Source organism: Pristis pectinata, chromosome 7 (genome assembly GCF_009764475.1).
Source record: "Pristis pectinata isolate sPriPec2 chromosome 7, sPriPec2.1.pri, whole genome shotgun sequence".
Classification (NCBI taxonomy): Eukaryota; Metazoa; Chordata; class Chondrichthyes; order Rhinopristiformes; family Pristidae; genus Pristis; species Pristis pectinata.
This window is the reverse complement of record NC_067411.1, coordinates 50,415,821-50,438,985: the sequence shown is the minus strand read 5'-3', so window position 1 is coordinate 50,438,985 and position 23,165 is coordinate 50,415,821. Positions and strand designations below refer to the sequence as shown.

Genomic DNA, 23,165 nt, shown 5'->3' with positions numbered 1-23,165 from the left:
CCAGCATCTGTAGTCTCTTATGTCTCATAACACAGGGACCTGTGTCTGTACAATATGTAGGTAAAATGTGTAAAAACGCCAAAATGTGCCTACAGAGCACATTTACAGTGCACGCTAGCGTATGCACAGTGTATGAGTGGAGCCAATCGCGGACCGGAGCTGTGGGCTGGGCGAGCCCAGCTCCCTCTCCCCGGCTGTGTCTTTCACAGGCTGACGTCAGGTTTAGTCCGGATATCCTGGTTTTGCGGAGGACCATTCAGTGCGAGGATGAGAAGGAACTGAGAGGTGGAGAGGATCGCAGGTCGAGGTCGGGCGGCGCTGCGGGACCATGTCTGTGGCAGGGCTGAAGAAGCAGTTTCATAAAGCCACACAGGTAAAGGGAGAGGGTGTGACCTGGTGCTGCCCGGTGCCGCTCTCCCCGCACCCCGCCGTTAGCTCAGGTACACTGTGCTGTCCCGAAGATAAGCTTGGGTCTGAGTGCCCGGTGCCCCGGATCTGTGCGGGATTTCACCGTGTGAACCGATCGAGCAGCAGCTCCCCGCGTCTCCAGTCCCGGCACAGGCGCGTTCCCTTTATATCTTGGATGTTGTTGGGGCTATTGTATACGGTGCAGTGTTAACGTGCAGCCCCGGGTGCACCGTGCAATGTTAACGTGCAGTCCTGGGTACTCGGTACATGGTGCATCGTTAAAATGTAGTTCCTTGCAATACGCGGTGCAGTGTCGATGTGCGGTCATGGGTAGTCGATGCATTGTCGATATGTGGTTCTTGGGTACACGATGCAGTGCTGCTGTGCAGGTCCATAGTATATGGTGCAGTGTACCACCTTGTGTGCAGTGCCCTGGAATCCTGATCAGCTAAGGGACACATTGTTGATGAAATCTTCAAAATCATTCAAAGCAGGGTTGAATCTCGATTAATAATGACACAATGTTTGATTAAGCATTCCGTGAAATAGTTTGATAATCAGATTGATGCATCTAGTAGATTACTTGCCAGTTAAACTCTGTGATGTATGCGGGCGATCACTAATGAGTCTGAGTTTTGGTTCTCTGGCATTACCCCGTGTGGTCTGGACAGGTCCAAGACTATTTCACATCAGGGATCCTCACTAGTTATCAGATGTTTCTGTGGAAATCCTACAACTCTTGTTAAAAAGATGTTTGTTGACAGAGCAAGTGGATTATCCACCACGGGACTTACTGCTTATTTACTGTGTGTTTAAGGGTAGTTAGTTAGAGTTATTCAATATGTTCATCTGGGAGAGGAAAATGAATGATGCTGTGGGGGGAGGAGTATGAGTTCCTTTGGCCAGAGAGGGGGACTGAGTTACACCACATGAGGTGGGGGTGGTGGGGATGGACCAGAAGCAACACATGTCAGAGAAAACACAAGCTTCCAAATGGGAGATGGGGTGAGAAGTGAGTCAACAGATAATTGTTGATTCCGAAAATGATACAGCAGGCACATCACAAAATCACAAGAACATCTGGATGAGAATATTTATGGACTATGATAGTGGTCTTGTTACTGACTAGTGATACAGAGCATTAATAATGTGAAGACTTGAGCTGCAGTCCTATCAGCCAATACATTTCAAATGTTCTTCTTTGGTTGTAAAGCAATTGTGAAAGGGATGTATATGATGATGTGTTTATATTATTTATAATAAATAAATCTCATCTTAAAACTAGCAAGTATCAGTTAAATTTTCTTTGTTTCCTTTCGATCAGTAAGTATTAGCGATGCCAATATTATGAGTGATTCACTGGGCTGCTTCAGGAGAGATGTGTTAAGCAAGGTGAGAGTGGGAAGGACAGGGACAAATCTCATAGATGCAGGTAAGACATGAGTTTGTAGTCGGAAGAGTTATAGCCCTGGGAGAGTTGTCTTCAGATTAGACCCATCTTCATACTATTGGCACCTTCTCATGTCGAGTGCCATTGCCATTCTGCTGAATATGGAAGGATCTGAACACAGCTGGAACCAGGAAACTTGAACATCCGTGTAGATTTAGTCACAGCATGCGGGTGTTCATGCTGAGGCCAATATTTATTGCCTTTTCCCAACTGCCCTTGAAGGTGATGTAGCACCCAAATTATCCCGACCCAGGCACCTTTGTTTGACTTTGCAGAGATCTGTTGCAATGTTTTGCTCACTGTGACTTGTGAAGCTTGAGATAGAAGTGGTAAAGGCATTCACTGCTAAAAGTCACTTATGTTCCCATCATTGCTCTCCTCTTGATATGCTGTAACCTGTGAGTTGTGTGTACTCCTACAGCGCTATTAGGGAAGCGGGTGTAAGGTTTGGATCTAGTGACGATGAAATAACAGCGATATATTTCTGTTATTTATTCATTCACAAGATGTAGACATCACAGATATTTATTGTCCATCTCTAGTTGCCCCCGAAATGAGCAGACAGTTAAGAGTCAACCACGTTGGTGAGTCTGAAGCCACAGAAGCCAGACTGGGTAAAGACAGATTTCCTTTCCTGAAGGACAACAGTGACTCAGATGGAGTTTTACAATAGTGTATAATTTCGTGATTACAGTTATTGAGACTCAATTTGGTTTTGTTTTTTAAATTCCAGATTCATTTATTTACTTGAATTTAAATCCAGATGTCATGCGACTTGGAGGGGAACCTGCAGGTGGTGGTGTTCCCCCTGTACCTGCTGCCCTTGTGATAGAGCTTGCAGGTTTGGGAGGTGCTGTTGGAATAGTCTGGGTGCATAACTGCAGTGCATTTTGTGACTGGTATGTAGCCACTGTGTGCTTCTAGTGGAGGGAATGAATAACCAAGTAAAAATAAAAATCAGCTTCAAGATAATCTCAGCATTAAAGAATTTCCCAAAGCCTAGTTTCAAAAAGTGGTAAAACAAGAAAATTAGTTTTTGCCATTTTGAGCAATGGCGTAAATGTAAGTGTTTTAGCAGTGAATGTTTCTGCCACTTCTATCTCAAGCTTCACAAGTCATAGTGAGCAAAACATTGCGATAGATCTTTGCAAAGTCATCTCAAAGATGCCTGGTATGCAGGTGTTTTTGTTACAGACAGGTTGGGGCACTTTTTTGTGTTGAAGAATCATGTTACACTCAGACATTTTGGAAAGGAGCAAACGAGAGAGGTTTGTTCAAACACTGAGACAGTTGTGTGTGCAGTGGCATTGTCAGAGAGCCCTATCCCTTCCTTCAGTGTTTGGTGTCCTCTCTGCAATCTGACAGGACTTGGAGGGAATGGAATTTCATTAGGAGATAATTGAACAGTCACACAATATGAAAATACAGCCAGAGCAGATCTAGTTTATTTAATCTGTAGCAGTGAGTTACTGACCTGTAATTTACTGGACAATACCCCAGGCAGGCAGAGAAAAATATCTTGACAGCTGTTTTGCACTATAATATTAACCAGGACAATGTGATAAGTAAGGGCACGAGGTGATGGGTGGTGTTGCTGCTGTGGTATGTATTTTTAAGTAATCTCTTTGAATTTGGGTTGGTTGAATCTGTCCTGATGTGAGAGATTGTGGATCTTGTATCAAGCAATGAAAAATGTTTGGGCAGCTCCTAGATGTGGTATTGGGTGTCTGTGTCTGTCATTTACTCAGAGCTAAAAGGGCTGCCTTAATTTTTCTCAGTTTTGATGAAGGATCTTTGACCAGAGACATTAACTGCTCTCCTTCCACAGGCGCTGCCTGACCTGAGTATTTTCTGCTTTTATTTCATCTTTCCAGCATCTGCCATTTCAAAAAAAAATTGTCTTATTTTTCAAATGTGATGAAAATTTGAAAAATAAGCAGACATTCTTGTTTTGATCTTTAGCTTCTCAATGTTACCCGTGCGTGCTGTTCTCAGCCCAGCTGAAACAAGATTGTCTGTGAAGATACCGGTAAGAAGGAGTTAAGCTGGTTTACAGAACAATTATTTCAAGAATGTTGTTCGAAGATGTGAAATTCTTGGAGGAGATTAAATTTAACACCCTCTGTTAAATAGTCAAACATTAACATCTCAGCACCACCTCTCAAAGCTAAATTTGTTTCCTCCTTGTCTAATTTAGATTTTTGCCAAATATTGATTTCAAATGCATGAACATTACTGTCAATGAGCTATATTTCTTTGATTAATTAACCATTTGCCATTTTTATTGGCTCTCTGATTAAACAATAAATTATTTTAAGAAGGCATTATGTTATTCAGTGTAAATTGTAATAACACCAGGCTGGTAAATCAAAAAACTCTGAGAAACATCAATGGAAGGACAAAATGAATTCCTGTAGTTTAATTTTGCATCAAATAATTGGAGAATTATAATGTATTTCTGAGCTTTGTAAGATGCCTAAAATTTAGCTCAGCTTTGATTTGCACTTAACTGTTGAGAATCATCAAATGTGGAGCCAAGTACAGACAACTAGAAATTAATTCATGTTTTTTGACGTACTTATGTTCATAATTTATTTGCTCCTTTATTTCTGGCCTCGAATATTTAATTGTTTCATTAATGGTGGCTGTGCCTTCACTTCCTTGGGCCCTAAGTACTTCCCTTCCTAAACCCCTCTACTTCTCTTTTATACATTAGAAAGGATAAGATATCTTTATTAGTCACATGTACATCGAAACACACGGTGAAATGCATCTTTTGTATTGAGTGTTCTGGGGGCAGCCCGCAAGTGTCACCACGTTTCCGGCGCCAACATAGCATGCCCACAACTTCCTAACCTGTACATCTTTGGAATGTGGGAAGAAACCGGAGCACCCTTAGGAAACCCACGCAGACACGGGGAGAACATACAAACTCCTTACGGAGAATGGCCGGAATTGAACCCAGGTCGCTGGCGCTGTAATAGCGTTACATTAACTGCTACACTACCGTGCATTACGATGCTCCTTGAAGCTGAACTCTTTGACATTTTTTGGTCACCTGGTAGAATCTCCTTATGTAGCTGTGATGTTTGACACCACTACTGTGAAGTACTTTTGGTTATTTAGTATGCCAAACGTTCTGTGGCGATGAAAGTTGTTGCTTATGCAAAGCTTGCATTTGTAGTACGGAATACAAGGATTGTGGTTGCCCAGTAACAGTTATATACATATATATTTCCCATAGTCATAGAGAGAGAGAAATCATAGAAACTAGCCATTTAGCCCATCGAGTCTGTGTGACCATCAACCACCCATTTACACTAATCTTACATTAATCACATTTTAAAAAAATTCTCCCTACATTTTCATCACTCCCCACTGCCCCCCCCCCCCCCCCCCCCCAGATTCTGCCACTTCCCTGTGCAACAAGTTCCACAAAAGTGCTTTGCTCCTGTTCTCTTTGAAATGGTACCATGGGATCTTTGCTATCTGCCTGAGAGATCAGACAGGATTTTCTCATCCCGCAACAGCACTCTCTCTGTCCTTTGTGCTTGAGTCTCTGGAATGGGACTTGACCGTATTTATTCCTTGGCATTGTGTGTTACTTTATTTTTCCAAGGACAGGGATGTGTGTGGCAGCATTCAGTGGCAGGGCATGTTTCACATGGCAGAGTGGAAATATCAGGGTGGATCCGATTAAAGATCACCATCATAATGAACATCTATTATTATCCCTCTGAACACCAATGTCTCCGGAAACCATCCGTTGGCATATGCGTAATTGACTGGTATTTCGTCTCAGCACTGATCCCAGCAAGGAGCAGTGTGAAGAAGTTTCTTCTGTAAAGAAATCAGCAGGCCTTGCTTTAAATCTAAACATACAGGGATGAATGGACACTGTGAATATGCATCTCTCTATGTCTGTCTATCCATCACTCTCTGCATATGTGGATTCCATGAATTAAATGCCTCGCTATTTGGAAATTTGGCTGAATACTTTTGTCAGTCAGTGACAATATCTCTATCTTTTTCAGGTCAGTTCAGTCCATCTTGCATTGGTGTTTTATAGCTAAAACTGTCTAAAATATTAACATTTTCTACATTTTCAGCTAAATGTAGGTTTATGATGCACACATTATAGTTTAGGAGGATGAATATAATCTTGGTAGATTAAACAGTAACCTGGAATAGCCAGCTCTGTATCGGACTGCTGGCACTTCTTCAGATGAGAGCCACCAGGTTTAGAACTTCAGCAAGAACACAGATACTCAGACTTGTTGGCCGCTCTTTGCAGGCAGTTCCCCAATTGCTTCCCGTCATTGGGCTTCTTACGTAGACCAGTGATAAGGTGAAAACTTACTTGTTTTTTGATATATATTTTTTGTGTCTTTGGATATTTCTAAATATCAGGGACATTTGGAAGCTTTTACAGTCTTTGACAGCTGGTTAAGGCAGACAACATGTTCTACCTCCCCACAAAGCATTGCTTTCGTACAGACACTTGTCATTCAGGATTGGAACAGCAGATGTCAGCGGTAAGTGTGATGGTTCGCCACTGTCAGCAAGTTCTGGCTCGTAGTGATAGAGAAAATATTAAGGATTTTTGAGTAATTTTGAAAGTGAAAACAAAGGAGGAAATTGGAGAAGCTCTGACCATTATTTTCTGATGATGGAAGGTCATTGACCTTTAACTCTGTTTTTCTCTCCACAGTTGCTGCCTGAACTGCTGAGCATTTCCAACATTTTCTGCTTTTGGTTAAGATTTTCAGCATCTGCAGTTTTCTCTTCTCAATTATTTTCCATTCCTCCTTGTGATGTGTGTGGGGCTGAAGGACTGAAGTAGCATTGTTTATGAAGGAAGAAAAAGAGACTAGGTGAAGAAAAAATGGCAGATGTTGAAAATCTGAAACAAAACAGAAAAGATTAGAAACACTAAGCAGACCAATCAGCCTAACTAGTATCTGTTGTTGATGAACTATTGGAAAAGTTTCTGAGATGCAGTATTTATCCTCACTTAGACAGACGTGGATTAGCCAAGGACAGTTGGTGTGGATTTGTTCAGAGAAGATCATGTCTAAACAGCTTTGTTCTAGAGGGGCTCACAAGCAGTGTCAATGAGAGTTGAGCATTTGCTGTTGTCCATACTGCTTTTGATAAGGAAGTAAAAGTCTCTGAAGTGCAAGGGAAATTTTCCAAGTTGATTCAAGACTGGCTCAGTAAAAGGAAGCAAAGGGTAACAATGAACATCAGGTGTTTAGTGCCAATTTTCAGAGGTTTGCAGGAAAGAAAAATTGACAATGTGATTGAATGTCGGGAAGGTTTCAATGGGTTGTTTAGGTGGACTGAAAAATAACTAATGGAATTCAGCCTAGTGTATCTTTGCTTAATGTCCCAGTCCGAGACAGTATCTTCAGTTGAGCATAAGAGAGTCATAGAATCCATATTTCAGATTTCCATATTTCCTTATGACTCAGAAGGAAGATATTCAGCCCATTTGTATCACTGCCAGCCCATAGAGCAATCTCTTTCCTTCACCCCAGGCACTATCATCTACTTACACAGTAGGGCAATCTACAGTGGCCAATTACCCTATCAACTCATGTCTGGGATATTCATTAGTGACAAAGGTGGTTGATGAGAGTAGGGCAGTGCATGTTGTCTACATGGACTTCTGTAAGGCATTTGACCTCATGGTAGGCTGATCCAGAAGATTAACGCACGTGGGATCCATGGTGACTTGGTAGATTGGATTCAAAATTAGCTTGGCCATAGAAGGTAGATGGTAGTGGTGGAGAGGTGTTATTCTGACTGGAGGTATGTCATGTCATTGGTGTTCTGCAGGAATCATTGCTGGGACCTCTGTTTGTGATAAAATGACTTGGACAAAAATGTAGATGGGCTGCTTAGTAAGTTTGCAGATGACATAAAAATTGTTGGAGTTTTGAATAGTGAGAAAGTTTGTCAAAGGATACATCAGATATAGGTGGAGAAATGGCAGATGGAGTTTAATCTGGACAAGTGTGAGGTGTTTCACTTTTAGGAGGTCAAATGTTAGAGGAAAATATACAGTAAATGGTAGGAGCATTAGTTGGCAACACCAGTAGATAGGATAGTAAAGAAGGCGCATGTATTCATTCATCCATTGGGTTATTGAGTATAGAGTGGATATTGAGAGGATGTTTCTATTAGTAGGTGAGTCTAGGGTCCAAGGGCACAGCCTCAGAATAAAGAGATGTCCCTTTAAAACTAAGATGAGGAGGAATTTCTTCAGTCAGAGGGTGGTGGATCTGTGGAATTCATTGCCACAGACAGCTGTGGAGCCCAAGTCATTGGGTGTACTTAGGCAGAGATTGGCAGGTCCTTGATTGGTAAAGGGGTTAAGGGTTACGGAGAGAAGGAGAGAGAATGGGGTTGACAAAATATCAGCCATGATTGAATGGTGGAGCAGACTCGATGGGCCAAATAGCATAATTCTTCTTCTATATCTTATCATCATATAAGAGTGAGGAAGTCATGTTGCATCTGTATGAAACTTTGGTGGGGCCACATTTGGAGTATTGTGTGCAATTCTGGTCATCCCATTACAGGAAGGATGTGGAGGTTTTGGCGAGGGTGCAGAAACAGTTCAGCAGGTTGCTGCCTGGATTAGGAGAGGTTGGACAAACTTGGATTGTTCTCTGTGGCGCATGGGAGGCTGAGGGGAGACATGATCAAGGTTTATGAAATTATAAGAGAAATAGGTAGGGTAGATAGGCAGAGTCCTTTTCCCAGGGTAGAAATGTCAAATACTGGAAGACATGCACTTTAGGTAAGGGGAAAAAATGTAAAGGAGATGTACAGCGTGAGATTTTTATACAGAGAGTGTGGTAGATGCCTGGAACGTGCTGTCAGGGGTGGTGATGGTAGCAGACATGATAGTGATGTTTATGAAGCATCTAGACAAGAATATGAACATCTGTATGCAGACAAGTTCAGTTTAATTTGGCATCATGGTCAGCACAGACATTGTGGGCTGAAGGGCCTGTTTCTGTGCTGGACTGTTTTATGAACTAGATCACTTGGGGGAAACCCATGCAATAATAGAGAGAAAGTGCAAACTCCACACAGACAGTACCAGAGATCGGAATTGAACCTGGGTTGCTGGAGCTGTGAGGCAGCAGCTCTACCAGCTGCACCATTGCGTCACTCCATGCAGCACCGAAACACACTCTTTGGCCCACCACATCCATTCCAACTTTCAAGTATACTTGTATACAAATCCCAATTTCTAGCTTGGTCTGCAGTCTTCTATGTCTTGTCGATTCAAGTGCCCATTTAGATATTTCTTAAGTGCTGTGAGAGTCTTTGCTGCCACCACCCTGTCAGGCAATGCGTTCCAAATTCCAAACGCTCTCTAAATTTTTTTTAAAATTTTATTTACAGCGTGGTAACAGGCCCTTCTGGCCCAACGAGTCCGCGCCACCCATTTTACACCCAAATTAACCTACCCGTACATCTTTGCAATGTGGGAGGAAACCGGAGCACCCGGAGGAAACCCACGCAGACACGGGAGAACGTACAAACTCCTTACAGACAGTGACGGGAATCGAACCCCGATCGCTGGCGCTGTAGGTGAAAGAATCTTCATCAGAATTCCTCTAAAGTTCCCAGTCCTTGCCTTAACCCTAGTATGGGGTATAATCAATTCTCCATCTCTCCTCTTACATCTTTTCAAGGCCTCAGTGAAATATTTCTGCTGTTGACATAGTTCCAAATCAGGTTCTTTGGGCACAGTCTAGGTCAATGGAACTGCCCGATGAAGTATTCATTAGGATTTAGACACATTCTGCAGCCAACATAAGAACTTGTTTTGCAAGATGGAAAGAATACATTTTTCCAATTTCCGTGCTTCATTTGACTTTTTCAAATCCAGAGAACTTGTTGAAATGACAGCCATTATTTATCCTGCAGGTTCAGTGACTTCCTTAATGCTATCAGCTTGTTGCAGATGGTATGCTAGCTTGGTGATTAAATTATTGGGCTAGTATCCAGAAGCCACGGCCATCTAGAATCACCAGTTTAAATCCTACCCCAGCATATACACTCTGTCAGATAAATCTGTCATTGTAAAGGATTGTGTCAATAATGCTATGAAACAAATGAGATTGCCTTTTTAAAAAATATCTGGTACACTCATATTTTGTGGAAGGAGATCTGTCATCCCTATGCATTGGTTTATGTGTGACCCCAGACTTTCCAAAGCTTCAAAGACTATTAACTGCCCTCTGAAATTGCCTAAAAAACCACTAAGCTCAAGGGACAATTAGGGAAGGGCAATAAATTTTGCCTTGCCAGTAATGTACACATCCTGTGAATAAATGGGTTTTTAAAAAAATGACATTATTGTTTATGTACAGATGCCTGCAGCATGTAAAGGGCAAAGAGTCTAAGGCATTTGATTCAACAAAATATATCTGGAGTTCTAAAAATAGTAAATCATGGGAAGTGAGCATCACTGACAAGGCCAGGATTTATTTCTCCAAACTTGCTTTTAAACAGGTGGCGGTGGTGAGTTTCTTTCTTAAACTGCTGGAATCCTTGTAGTGAATGTACTTCCAGAAGTGTTCATGGAATCCTCGAAATCCATGACATAGAAGGAGGTCATTCAGCCCATTGTACTCATCCTGGCCAAAACTAAATTTAACGTTAATCCCACTTCCAAGCAGTATTTAAATGTGATAACGGTTTCTAGGCCCACCAGTCTTTCAGGCAGTGCATTTTATACCCTTCCCATTCATTGAGTCAAATAATTTTTTCTCATCCCTCTGAGCCTCCTACCAATTAACTTAAATCTATGCCTCCTGATTACTGAATTCTCTGCTTCAGGGAAGCAGATCTTTTCCGTTTGCCATGTCTGAGTCTCTCAATTTTACACACTTGCATGAAATCGCCCTTGTTCAACCCCAGCCTGGACAGTTTCTTCTGATAACTAGTTCTCAAGACTGGCACTGCCCTTGTCAATCTCCTCTGGAACCTTTCTAGCACCGTCACATCCTTTGTGCAGTGTGGTGACCAGAACAGGACACAGTGCTCTACTGGAAACCACACTAATGTTTTATACAGTTCCATCGTGACCCCCCTGCTCTTGTATTCTCCGCCTTAGCCAATAAAGGCCAGTGTTGATGTGTCTCCTTAACCATCTAATCTACCTGTCCTCCAAGTTTAAGGGAATCTGTGGCCATACATTTCAAGAACCCTCTTTTCCTTTACATTTTCTCAGTGTTTATTGTGCATTCCCATTAGATTACCCTCCCAAGTGTATTACTTCAGACTTCTATGGATTGAACTCCATTTGTCCATTTAACCAGTCCTGTGACCTAGAACTTTTTTTCTCACATCACCCACACAACTGATTTTTGGCTTCTTAATTATGGTCCCTACATTTAAGTCCAAATATTTAATGTACACCATGGAAAACAAGGGAACAGAAACAGAATGAGTCCAGAACCCCATTGCATGCAACTCATCAGTCATGAAGACTCCCATCAACCATTACCCTTTACTTTTAGCCACTGAGCCAACTTTTCACTCCATGGCCTCTTATTTCCTTGCATAATCCATCATGTGAACTTTGTCAAATGTCTTGCTAAAACCCACATTCATTACAGCAAATATTCCACCTGCATCGATAATCCTCTTAAAATTCATCTAAATTAGTCAGACATGAGTTCCCCTAACAAATTCACACTTGCTGTCCTCCATAAGCTGTGTATCTCCAAATGCTGATTTATGCTGTTCCATACATTTTTTTCCAAAGCCTTGCCCATTCCCAGTGTCAGACTCAAAACTACAAAGCTGCCAATGCTGGAAATCTGAGACAAAAACAAAAAGTTGCTGGAAAGATTCAGCAGGTCAGGCAGCATCTGTGGAGAGAGGATCCAAGTTAACTTTTCAGGGCCTTCTCCTTACTGACAAAATTTCATTAAACTGAAATGTTAACTCTTTCACAAGCATCAGATCTCTGGATGTGTAGTTACTCAGTCTGTCCCCTTCTCCCTTTATAAACAAGGATACCATATGAACAACCTTCCATTCTTCAAGTACTAGACCCATAACCAAAGAGCATTGGAAAATATAGTTGGAGCCTATGTTATTTCCTCCTTTGCCTATTTTTAGAGCCTAGGATATATCTTATCAAGGCCCAGTGATTTGTCCATTTTAAAAGATGTCAGACCCTTTTATATGCCCTCTCACATTTTAACATTTCCAGTACTTCACATGATTCTTCCTTAAAGGCACTATCTATACCATTGTATCTTCAGTGAAGACAGATGCAAAGTACTAATTCAGAACTTCAGACATCTACCACATCTTCACTCAGATTGGTGTTTTGGTCTCTAATAGCACACATTCTTTCTCTTCTTTTTTCCCTTCATGTGTTTATGGAAAATCTTCTAAAATGTTCCATAAATATATGATCCTCATTTATTACCACCGATATTCTTTCTGCACTCCAACTTTTGGCTTACAAATTTCACCTCTGCACCTTCTCCTCCTCTAGGTTCTCGGTATCTGTAGGGAATGTCCTCCTTTTCACTGATCCCTGCCCAGTGTACTTCTGGATGTCCTAGAGATCTTGAATTGGAAGCTTCCTTTTTTTCATTGGTTGGGGACATATTTGCTCTGAACACATATATTGGGGAGGGGGGTTCCAGGATTTAGACCCAGCAATGGTAAAGGCTCAGCAATATTCAGGATGGTGCATTACTTGGAGGGGCAACTGCAGCTGGTTGGACACCTCTTATCTTTGTCCTTCATGGTGGTAGAGGTTGTCCTTCATGGTGGTAGAGGTTGTGAGTTAGGTGGGTACTGTCAGTCATCTGGGTGAGTGATTGCATGTACAGGCGACAGTCAACCAGGTTTTTTGTCCTGGCTGGTGATGAGCACATTGAGAGTTGTTGGTATTGCACTCACCAGGCAAGTGGAAAGTATTCCATCATGCTCTTGATTTGTGCTTTGTAGATGGTGGAAAGGCTCTAGGATATCAGGAGGTGAGTCATTTAATGCAGGTGTTGGTTATTACATATTATTGTATGAATGGAAGCAAATATACACGTAACAAATGCTGCAAAAGGAATTTTTAAAGAGCATAGTTAATAAAGATGATTTTCTTGGAATCGGAATTGGTTTATTATTGTCACTTGTACCGAGGTACAGTGGAAAAACTTGTCTTGCATACCGTTCATACAGATCAATTCATTACCCAGTGCATTGAGGTAGTACAAGGTAAAACAATACAGAATGCAGAGTAAAGTGTCACAGCTACAAAGAAAGTGCAGTGCAGGTAGACAATAAGGTGCAAGGTCATAACGAGGTAGGCTGTGAGATCAACAGTCCATCTTATTGTACTATGGAACCGTTCAATAGTCTTATAACAGTGGGATAGAAGCTGTCCTTGAGCCTGGTGCTTTCAGGCTTTTGTAACTTCTGCCCGATGGGAGAGGGGAGAAGAGAGAATGTCTGGGCTGGGTGGGGTCTTTGATTATGCTGGCTGCTTTACCGAGGCAGTGAGAAGTATAGACAGATTCCATGGAGGGGAGGCTGGTTTCCGTGATGTGCTGAGCTGTGTCCACAACTCTCTGCAGTTTCTCGTGGTCCCAGGCAGAGTAGTTGCCATACCAAGCCATGATGCATCCAGATAGGATGCTTTCTATGGTGCATCGATGATGAGTGTCAAAGGGGATATGCCAAATTTCTTTAAGTCTCCTGAGGAAGTAGAGGTGCTGGTGAGCATTCTTGGCCATGGCGTCAATGTGGTTGGACCAGGACAAGCTATTGGTGATGTTCACTCCTAAGAACTTGAAGCTCTCAACCCTCTCGACCTCAGCACTGCTGATGTGCACCATCCCCCTTCCTGAAGTCAATTACCAGCTCTTTTATTTTGCTGACATTGAGGGAAAGGTTGTTGTCCTGACACCATCTCAGTAAGCTGTCTATCTCCTTCCTGTTTTCCGACTCATCATTATTTGAGATACGGCCCACTATGGTGCAAAGTCATCTGCAAACTTGTAGATGGAGTTAGAGCAGAATCTGGCCATGTAGTCATGAGTGTATAGGGAATAGAATAGGGGTCTGAGGATGCAGCCTTGTGGAGCATCAGTTCTGAAAATAATTGTGCTGGAGGTGTTGCTGCCTATCCTTACTGATTGCGGTCTGTTGGTCAGGAAGTCAAGGATCCAGTTGCAAAGGGAGGTGTTGAATCTCAGGTCTCAGGGTTTGGAGATGAGTTGGCTTGGAATTATAGTACTGAAGGTGGAGCTGTAGTCAATAAACAATAGTCTAACATATGTGTCTTTATTGTCCAGATGCTCCAGAGATGAGTGTAGGGCCAGGGAAATGGCATCCGCCGTAGGCCTGTTTCAGTGGTAGGCGAATTGCAGTGGGTTGAGGCTGTCTGAGAGGCTGGAGGTAATGCGTGAGGTGACCAGTCTCTCGAAACACTTCATGATGGTGGATGTCAGAGCCACCAGGCGGTAGTCATTGAGGCACGTTACCTTGTTTTTCTTAGGTACTGGGATGATAGTGGTCTTCCGAAAGCAGGTAGGAACCTCAGAATGAAGCAGGGAGTGGTTAAAAATGTCTGCAAATACCCCCGCCAGCAGATCTGAGGACACGGCCAGGAACACCATACAGGCTTGATGCTTTCCGTGGGTTCACTCTCTGGAAGACTGATTCTTACATCCTCAATGGTGACGATGGGTTCAGGTGTATTGGAGGCTGTTGAGGTGGGTGGTGACATACCAATCCCCTTCTGTTCAAAACATGCATAGATTGCATTAAGCTCATCAGGAAGGGATGCGCTGTTGTCGGCGATGCTGCTCGACTTTGTTTTGTGGCCCGTTATAGTGTGTAAACCCTGCCACAACTGATGGCTGGTCTGGACTCGATTTTGGATTGATGTTGTCTCTTGGCATCTCTGATAGCTTTACGGTGGGCCAGCTGGAATCTTATGTTCCATGGAAAAGCAAAAGAAAAGCTGCAGATGCTACAAATCTGTAACATAGAGAACACCGGAGAAAATCAGCAAGTCAGGCAGCATTGGTGGAGAGAGGAGCAGAGTTAATGTTCAGTTCAAAGATCCCCAAGAGAATGGACATCAACCTGAAATACATAGAACATAATGTTAACTCTGATGCTGCCTGATCTGTTGAGTTGTGTTTCGTTGTGAGCCTGGGCTTGGAGCTGGAACCTGACGCCAGTGTTTATGGTATAAACATTGGACAGGGACAGCTTTTCATTTGTTCAGTTCTCCCTTCAGCCAGCAGTGAAACTCAAGGTTTGTCTTTTTTGCCCTTGACGTGTTGAGATTAATCTGATGTGTCCGCATGCTGTAGAGCAGTGTGCTGTGCTTGAGCACAAATCCCTCGGCTTGAATGAAACTGCACCTAAGGCATCTGCAATGCAGTCTCACTGATCTGGATTCAGCACAGTTTTATGCAAACAAGCTATGTCGATATTCTTATCCAAGTAACATGAAAAATCACTACACCAGAAAGGCAGCCTTTCATCTTGTTCCTGTCCCTTTGGGCAGATGGCCACTGCTAGCAGTTTAATGTAAGTCCTTCTCTTCATTTTTTTGAAGGCTTTTAAATGCCTCTCTTCCTTGAGGTAATTTTAATCCAATGTGTGCAGCTGGAATCTATTATGCACAGACTGGCCACAACGTTACTCCCACCTAACTTTCCTCTCTGGGAGCTGACAGTTGATCTGATCCTTATCAGTTGCCATTCAGTAGGTTGGGTTAAAATGACCCCTTCATTCTGCCTTTTTCTTCCTTCTGCTCTTCATGAGGGGTTGATTGACTTGGCAAGTGGTAAACTGTGTGTTGCTTGATGGAAATTATCAAAGTATATGGAACACAGTAAAAGGCCATTCAGCCCACTGAGTCTGCCCTGGTTCCTCAGAGGAACATTTGCCAGAAGAATGTTACTTTTAATTGTCTTCCTGCTTCTGCCTTCCCACCTTCTCTCAATCTCCCTTGGAGATGCCCAGAAGGTATTGTGGAATGGTTGAGGTGGATGGTATGGATATAGTTAAGTAGAAGCTAAATTAACACAAGGGCAGAGGGAAAGCAGGGTTTTGCTGAGAGTTAGATGATGAGAATGAGAGGAGGCTTGAGTGGATCATAGACTCAGCTTGAGCTGGATGGTCTGTTTCTGCGATGTACCTTTTACACAGCATTTAATGTGAAGGTTGACTGATTTCAGATACTCCGGTGGATCACAAATGGAGATTAATTACATTACTGGTGGAGTGAAGATATTGGGAGGGAAGGAGGAATTTTGGCCCATTTGTTTTAGCTACAGATGGATAGTTAGGTTAGTTCTTTATGTTTGGAATTCTGGGTTTGGATTATTGTTTCGGAAGCATTGCTTCTTGCTTTAGGGATCATGTCATCTCTAGCTGTACAGGAGATGGAAATTCTTGGAGTGAGTTATAAAGATTTCCATGTTTCTTTGGTCTGTGGTTGTCTATGGATTGATGAAGCAGAGGCTTTGTCTGCACTGGTAAATATATGCTGCATGAACAGTCCATGTCCCAGAAATATAGTGAAATTCAAACTCAAATCCAACTTTTTCCATTTTTGCCAAGTGGAGGGAAAATTAATTGTATTTAAAGATTGGCTTCTCCCTGTAAAGTGCAAAAATAATTATTGATTTTGTATATTTTAAATTTGTAGTTTGTTCTTGAGGGCTGCATTTTCTCTGTAAAGGAGCTTTCTGCATACCCAGCTTGGTTGTCAAATTTCTTAATTACACTTAAGGCAGTATCCACTGGTTTATGAGGCATTGCCATGTTTAACATGTAGCAGAGGAGCTTTAATCTGTGCCAGAATTACCAACAAGGTGTTGAAATCCAAGGGCATGTGGCTGATGAATAATACATCAGTAGCTTTTGGCATTAATTTATTTCATTAGACGGTGACAATTTTTCTTAACCTTGGCTTCTTGATGCTCTTTATCTCTGTGGGAGGAATCTATAATCCATCTGTTTTCTTCCATAACCTATCGCCTTCCATTGTTTTGTTCAAATGTGGCTTTAAGGAAATTAATTTAAAATAACTGTTTTTAGTTATTGAGGGATAAAATGTGTTGGGGTGATTTTGTTTTTCCATGAGGTATCTGGGATGCCCAAAGAAATTAGGAACTTTATTATCTGTACTCCAGCCATAGCATAGTCCTGATGGTATTGCTCACAAGTATTTGCAGAGCTTTGATTGTTTCATTTTAACATAAATTCAGATTGCATTTTATTGGAAATTCAATATAAGCTTGGTGTTTGATATAATTGCATTAAAGTCAGTCTAAAGGAATAATGTAGGAGTGTAAAGTCTAAGGTTTAAGTGGTGGGCATTCATGACAACAATTATCCAATTTAGGATGAGCTGCTCAAACACATTGTAGGTTTTGGGCAAAAGAGCAACCGGATGGTAACTTCTGGAATCTCTGAGGGATATTTTGTGCTTTTAAGACTCTAACTTGGCAGTGGTGCCAGACTTCAGGGATTTCTGTTGTCAGGAATTTTGGAATGAATTTGTTAAGTCATAGGTTTATTTTCGGACCTTGTCCTTGAGAAGTAATCTGGGGGAATCTTCCCTCCCAACCAGACATGAAGGTCTTGTAGAAGGAGGAGCTTGTCCTGCCTGGGTCTATACTTACCATTTACCCCTGAGGCCAGGATCCAGAAACAGATGTAAACTGAAGTGCCTTTGTAGATTTGTCATTGGCAACAATGACTGTGTGATAATCTCATGTTGCAACTTTCAAAATTATTCAGTGCCACAAAACTCTCAGTTATTGGCAACCTCCTTGAGCAGCTGCATGTTCCATGTCTCCTTTGGTGACAAGACCAGTGGAACACAGACACTCAACTACAGCCTCCCATGGGGCTGACTTCCCCCAACAGCCCCGTTCAACACAATGGTCACAGCTCACACTAAATCCTGGCAGTTCATCTGTGCTGATGATGTTACTCTGGTCACAAGCACAATTGAAAAGCCTCCATCTACAGGACTGTCGTTACCAGACCTGGTGCCTCCTGCCCAATCCAGATAAGACAGTAGTGTCAGCTTTAGGAAAGGACTTCAGGTTTCCTTCTGTGAAAGCCCCTTGGTTATGAGCCTTGTCCTAATACCTAGGTGTCATTATGAACTTGCCTTGCACACCAGACTCATCAAGTGGCACATACTAACTAGGCTTTACCAATATTGGCATGGAGTATTAAAAACAAGGGATTCAGAAATGCAATACTGGTCTGGCCTAAACTGGAGCACTGTTCGATTCTGGTAGCGTATTAGGGAGAAGGTCCAGAGGAGATTTATAGGAATTGTTTCTGAGATGAGAGACTACATTCACAAGGATAGATTAGAGAGCTTGGACAGTTTACTTTCGAGAAGAGAAGGCTGAGGGGAGATTTGTTAGAGGTATATAAAATGATGAGGGGGCTGGATAGATTGAGTAGTGGGAGGCTGTTGCCGTCGGTGAAGAGGTCACAGAGTAGAGTTTACAGGCTTATAACAAAGGGGAAGAGAATTAAAAAATGATGCAAGGAATATATTTTGTTTTGTAATGCAGCATGTGATTGGAACCTGGAATGCACCAACTGCAGATATGGCCGACATAGCCTTCAGGATGGAATGGAATGACTATATGGTGAGGAAAAATCTGAAACACTTGGGAGAAGGGCCTGGGACAGTGGGGAAGGAACTAGTGAGTTGCTCTGGTAGAGAGCTGGTGCAGAGACAATGGGCTGAATAGCTTCCTTCTGTGCTATAACTATTCTATGATTCTATAGAGTAAAAGCAAGAGAATATGATCTGTAAATTGCTGGAATGTGGTGAGGGAACACAGTCAGAACACTCTGCATCACAACAAACCCTCATGTACCCTGCTGCACAATACTGCTATGTCTCATGGTCCTGTGGTCACAATACCACAGTCATAGATGTGCGGTTAATTGCTGCCATGTGGAGACTGACAAGGACGCTTCAGCCCAGTCCAGATGAGTGGCTCCCAGGGCTAGCCATTGTTGCCTTGCTTGTCATTCGCTGCGATTTTACCACCCTCGATGTGTCAGCAAAAATCAAGGTCGACACCAACTCCCTGCCACAGATGTGTGGCAAAACCAGTACAAAAGTACAGAACATCGTGTAGAACACTCAGGGAAAACAACAGCCAATATCTGTGCCTTGGGCATAAACCCGCCATCCAAATGTTGTCAATCCTTGAAATACAAATATATCAAATATATTGATAATATACAAATCTCAGACTCCACAGATACATGCTTCTATGCCAAAGAATGTAAAATGAGATACTGAAGTTAGCTTTTTATGCAATAAGGCTGGGACTACAAGTTGTCCTTTAGATAATATCCTTCCTCAATAAATTTCTGAGTGGTTGCAGTCTGTCTGATGGATGAGGGAAGAAGTTACTGAGACACTGAGCAAGTCCCAACATTTGTTGGATAACTGCCACATCTGGTGATGTTGGCATACTCAAAACTGCTTTAACTTTGGCTGGATCCATGGATGGAGCAACATCTCCAACAAAAGCAAGTTCTTGACTCTAAACTTTCACTTTATTTTCATTTATCACAACTCCATATTCACAATACCTTTTGGAAAAAATCCATTTAAATATTTGTAAGGTCTTGACTTGATTTTACCAGCTTTACTCCAAAACCTACAGCCAGCAAGGACTCCAATTGCCTGAAATCTTTCCACCCTTTGGAAAAGTTCTAGTGCAGAACTGATCCTAACCAGTATATGCTTCCAGCAGTACCTCCCAAGAATTGTATTGGCAAATGGCAACTGTTATCTAAATTCATATGCCAAGCCCAATTAAAAACATGTAGACTTGAGAAAACTTCAGCATCTTGTTTTGTTGTCAATGATTCACAGTCCCTTACTATAGCTGCATTCAAGGCTTTAGACCTATACATACATGCAGGGATCCGTCCTCAGATATTGCCACCATCCAAGCGGTCAGTGTTAATACTGGAACCAGAATACCTTGTCTGACAGACAATGCATTATTCCTTTCAGCTTTTCACTGAAAGCCACTGGCACCCCATAAGGGTCAAGTTGCACAGGGGCTACTATTTCATCAAGCCTGATCGGTACTCTCCACTTCCATCATTAAACGCGTGGGTATTTCTACATTAAACTCTCTGGTTATTATAGTGACTCCAGTAGACAGTATTCTATGTAATATTATTATCTCTATACTTGTTTACAACCATATGCAAATGTGCCTTTCTGCCTAGCAGCTCTCTTACAATCACACTATTCACAAGCTTACAGTCCCACATACACATATTGTTACCATGCTGAACCAACAGTTGTGGTTGTCCTCTAACAGGAAGAACTTTGCTATAAGCTGTAATCAAAGACTTTAGCAGTTCCACACTTCTGAATTAAAATCTTTGCTTGTTTTTTATATAAATGAAGTGGAAACTTGTGATTCTATTTGAAACCTCGGGAAGTTGTTTGAGTCTAATTTTAGTGTAACACACTCCTCACCACCCTAACCAAAAAAATCAGACCTCAATGACACAAAGACTGATGTTCGTGGTTCTTCAGGTGTCTAGATGTCTGTTTATTTGCAGGTGATTCCTTTTCTATGTCATTTCCATGCAAAATTATTATCCTTTCTGAACTTTACCTATTTTCCAAACGGCCACTTGTGTGACTCATGGTTTTGCTCACAGTTGGACTCAATCTTTGTGCCTTCCTTAGCCTTGGTTTGTAGCCCTTTCTCAGTCATCCTTAGAGATTCCCTTGATTTACCGATCGCACATGCACTCTGTTCCAGTAACTCACTAATTACTTTACATTGAGCCCCTGTGTTTTCTGCCATGTGACAAATCCTACCCGTTTTCTCAATGGTCAGGTTAGTTTCTCAAAGCAACCTTTCTCGCACCCTTGAGTCCAAACACTGATCTCAAATGAGGTCATGTGGGTAGAGATTAGTTACAAGCAGGGTGTTCATTTCTGAGCATTTCTTCTGGAGTGATGAGTGGTGAGTACTTGGGAATGCACTGCCCGAGAGACATGGAAGTAGAGCTACTAACAGCATCTAACACGAGCACTTAAATTGCCTAGGCATTGAACGATATGGGCCAGGTGCTGGAAGATGGTATTAATACTGGTCAGCATGAACATGGTGGGCTGAATGGCCCATTTCCATGCTGTATGACTCTATGAGTAATTACTTGAATCTGTCTTTTCACAGTGCAGTTATGTATTAATCATATGTTGCTGCACCTTGCTTTCTCCAGTTAAATTTGGACTTCTCAAGGGAATGTTTTTGTACTGTAGTCAGAGAATTTCCTGAGCACGGTTACCATCTTGGATTTATCCCTCCTTGACCCAGTCTGTCCAAGTAGAATAAACGTCTCTCTCTATCATGGTATGAGGTGTTCTACCTGGACTCGATCTATGGTCTGCTCCCGCTTCATTGCTACTGAAAAGTCTTATCAAGCTGTCTCAAATATCATATGTTCATAGAGTCATAGACTTGTACAGCTGTTTGGCCCGACATGCCCATGCTGACCTTTTTGCCCGTCTAATCCCATTTACCTCTAGGTCCATATACTTCTAGGACTTGCCTATTTGTGTGTACATCTAAATGTCTCAAACATAGTGATTGTATCTGATGCAATCACCTCTGACTGCAGCGAGTTCTAGATACCAACCTTGTTCTGTGCATTCAAAATGAAACCTCAATTCCTGTCACATTAAACCTAAGATCACTTGTTTTTGATACTCCTGCAATGGAGAAAAGATTCTGACTATCTACCCTATCCTTGCCTTTTTGATATACCTCTATCAGTTCACTGCTCAGCCTCCTTCACTTCAGGGAAAACATATCCAGCCTATTCACTCACTCTCCGTGAGTAAAGCCGTGAGTAAAGCCTTCCATTTCAGGCAACTTCCTGGTGACTTTCCTCTGCATTTTTTCCAGTGCAATCACATCCCTCCTATAATGTGGTGACCAGAACTGCACACAGGTATGGTCTAACTTGTGTTTCATAAAGGTGCAACATAATGTCCCCACTTTTATATTCTGTGCCCTGACCTATGAGGGCAAGCATGCCACCTGCCTTCTTCACTACCCTACTGACCTCTGTTGACATTTTCAAGGATCTATGGACTTGAACCCCAAGGTCCCTCTGTCCATCGTCACTCCTTAGTACTCTACCATTTACTGCATATGCCTTACCCCTGTTTGACTTCCCAAAATGCACAACCTCACATTTGTCCAGATTAAATTCCATCTGCCAGTGCTTTGCCCCACTTTTCATTTGATCTATATCCTGCCATAATCTTCAACAACCTAGCTTGCTGTCCATAACACCACCAACTTTTGTGCCATCTGCATCTCTGCTTTTCACCTTTACCAAAACATGCTGGGCCTGAGCTCTTACTAATTCTCTTTTAAAACACCCCCACTTGTCACCTGTTATTTTACTGTAAGAATCTGCTCCTAATCTACTTGCACCAGGTCCTCCCCTACACTATTGAAATCAGTCTTCCCCCAATTCAAGACCTGAGCTTGAGGACCAACGTTATCCCTTTCTGTAACAACCTTTCCCAAAGTGTACTCCCACTGACATTTCCACCACCTCCCCACTGATATCTCCACCACCTGCCCTTATTTCCTAAGATAAGGTTGAGTACTGCCCCGTCTCTAGCAGGATTCTCCACATATTGTTTCAAAAAACTTTTCTTGGATGCTCTTTAAAAAAAAATCCCACCCCATCTAAGGCCCTTGCACTAAGGCAATCCCAGTCAATATTGGGAAAGTTAAAATCCCCCACTACTATAACCCAATTGCTCTTAAGCCTTTCTGCAATCTGCTTACATATCTGTTCCTCTAATTTCAGACTGTTGTGAGGCCAATAGTATAACCTCAGCAGAGTGATCACTTATCTCTTATTCCTAATTCTATCCATGCAACCTTATTGGACAATTGCTCCAGGATATCCCCTCTCAGTGCTGCTGTTACATTCTCCCCAATCAGTGGTGCAACTCCCCTTCCTCTCTGTTACATCTGAAACTCCTGTACCCCAGAATATAAAGCTGCCAGTCCTGCCCTTCCCTCAACCACATTTCCATGATTGAAATAACATCATAATTTTATGTGCTGATCCATGCATTATCCAACCATGTGAGGCTCCTTGCATTGAAGTAAATTAATTTGAGCCCGCCAGCCCTCCCATGCTCCCTAACCTGTCTCTGTCTGCTCTGCCCACAGGACTTGCT

At 42.2% G+C, this 23,165-nt stretch overlaps 1 protein-coding gene across 1 annotated transcript in view; it reads left to right on the top strand.

Annotated features, from left to right (window-relative positions):
- Positions 1–221: 221 nt before the first annotated feature.
- The window catches only part of LOC127572727 (endophilin-A1-like), a 152,218-nt gene continuing 129,274 nt past the window's right edge, over positions 222–23,165 (top strand). The window contains 1 exon segment of the mRNA XM_052020276.1: positions 222–373. Within this exon segment, the coding sequence (XP_051876236.1) occupies positions 329–373 (45 nt within the window). The 5' untranslated portion in view covers positions 222–328.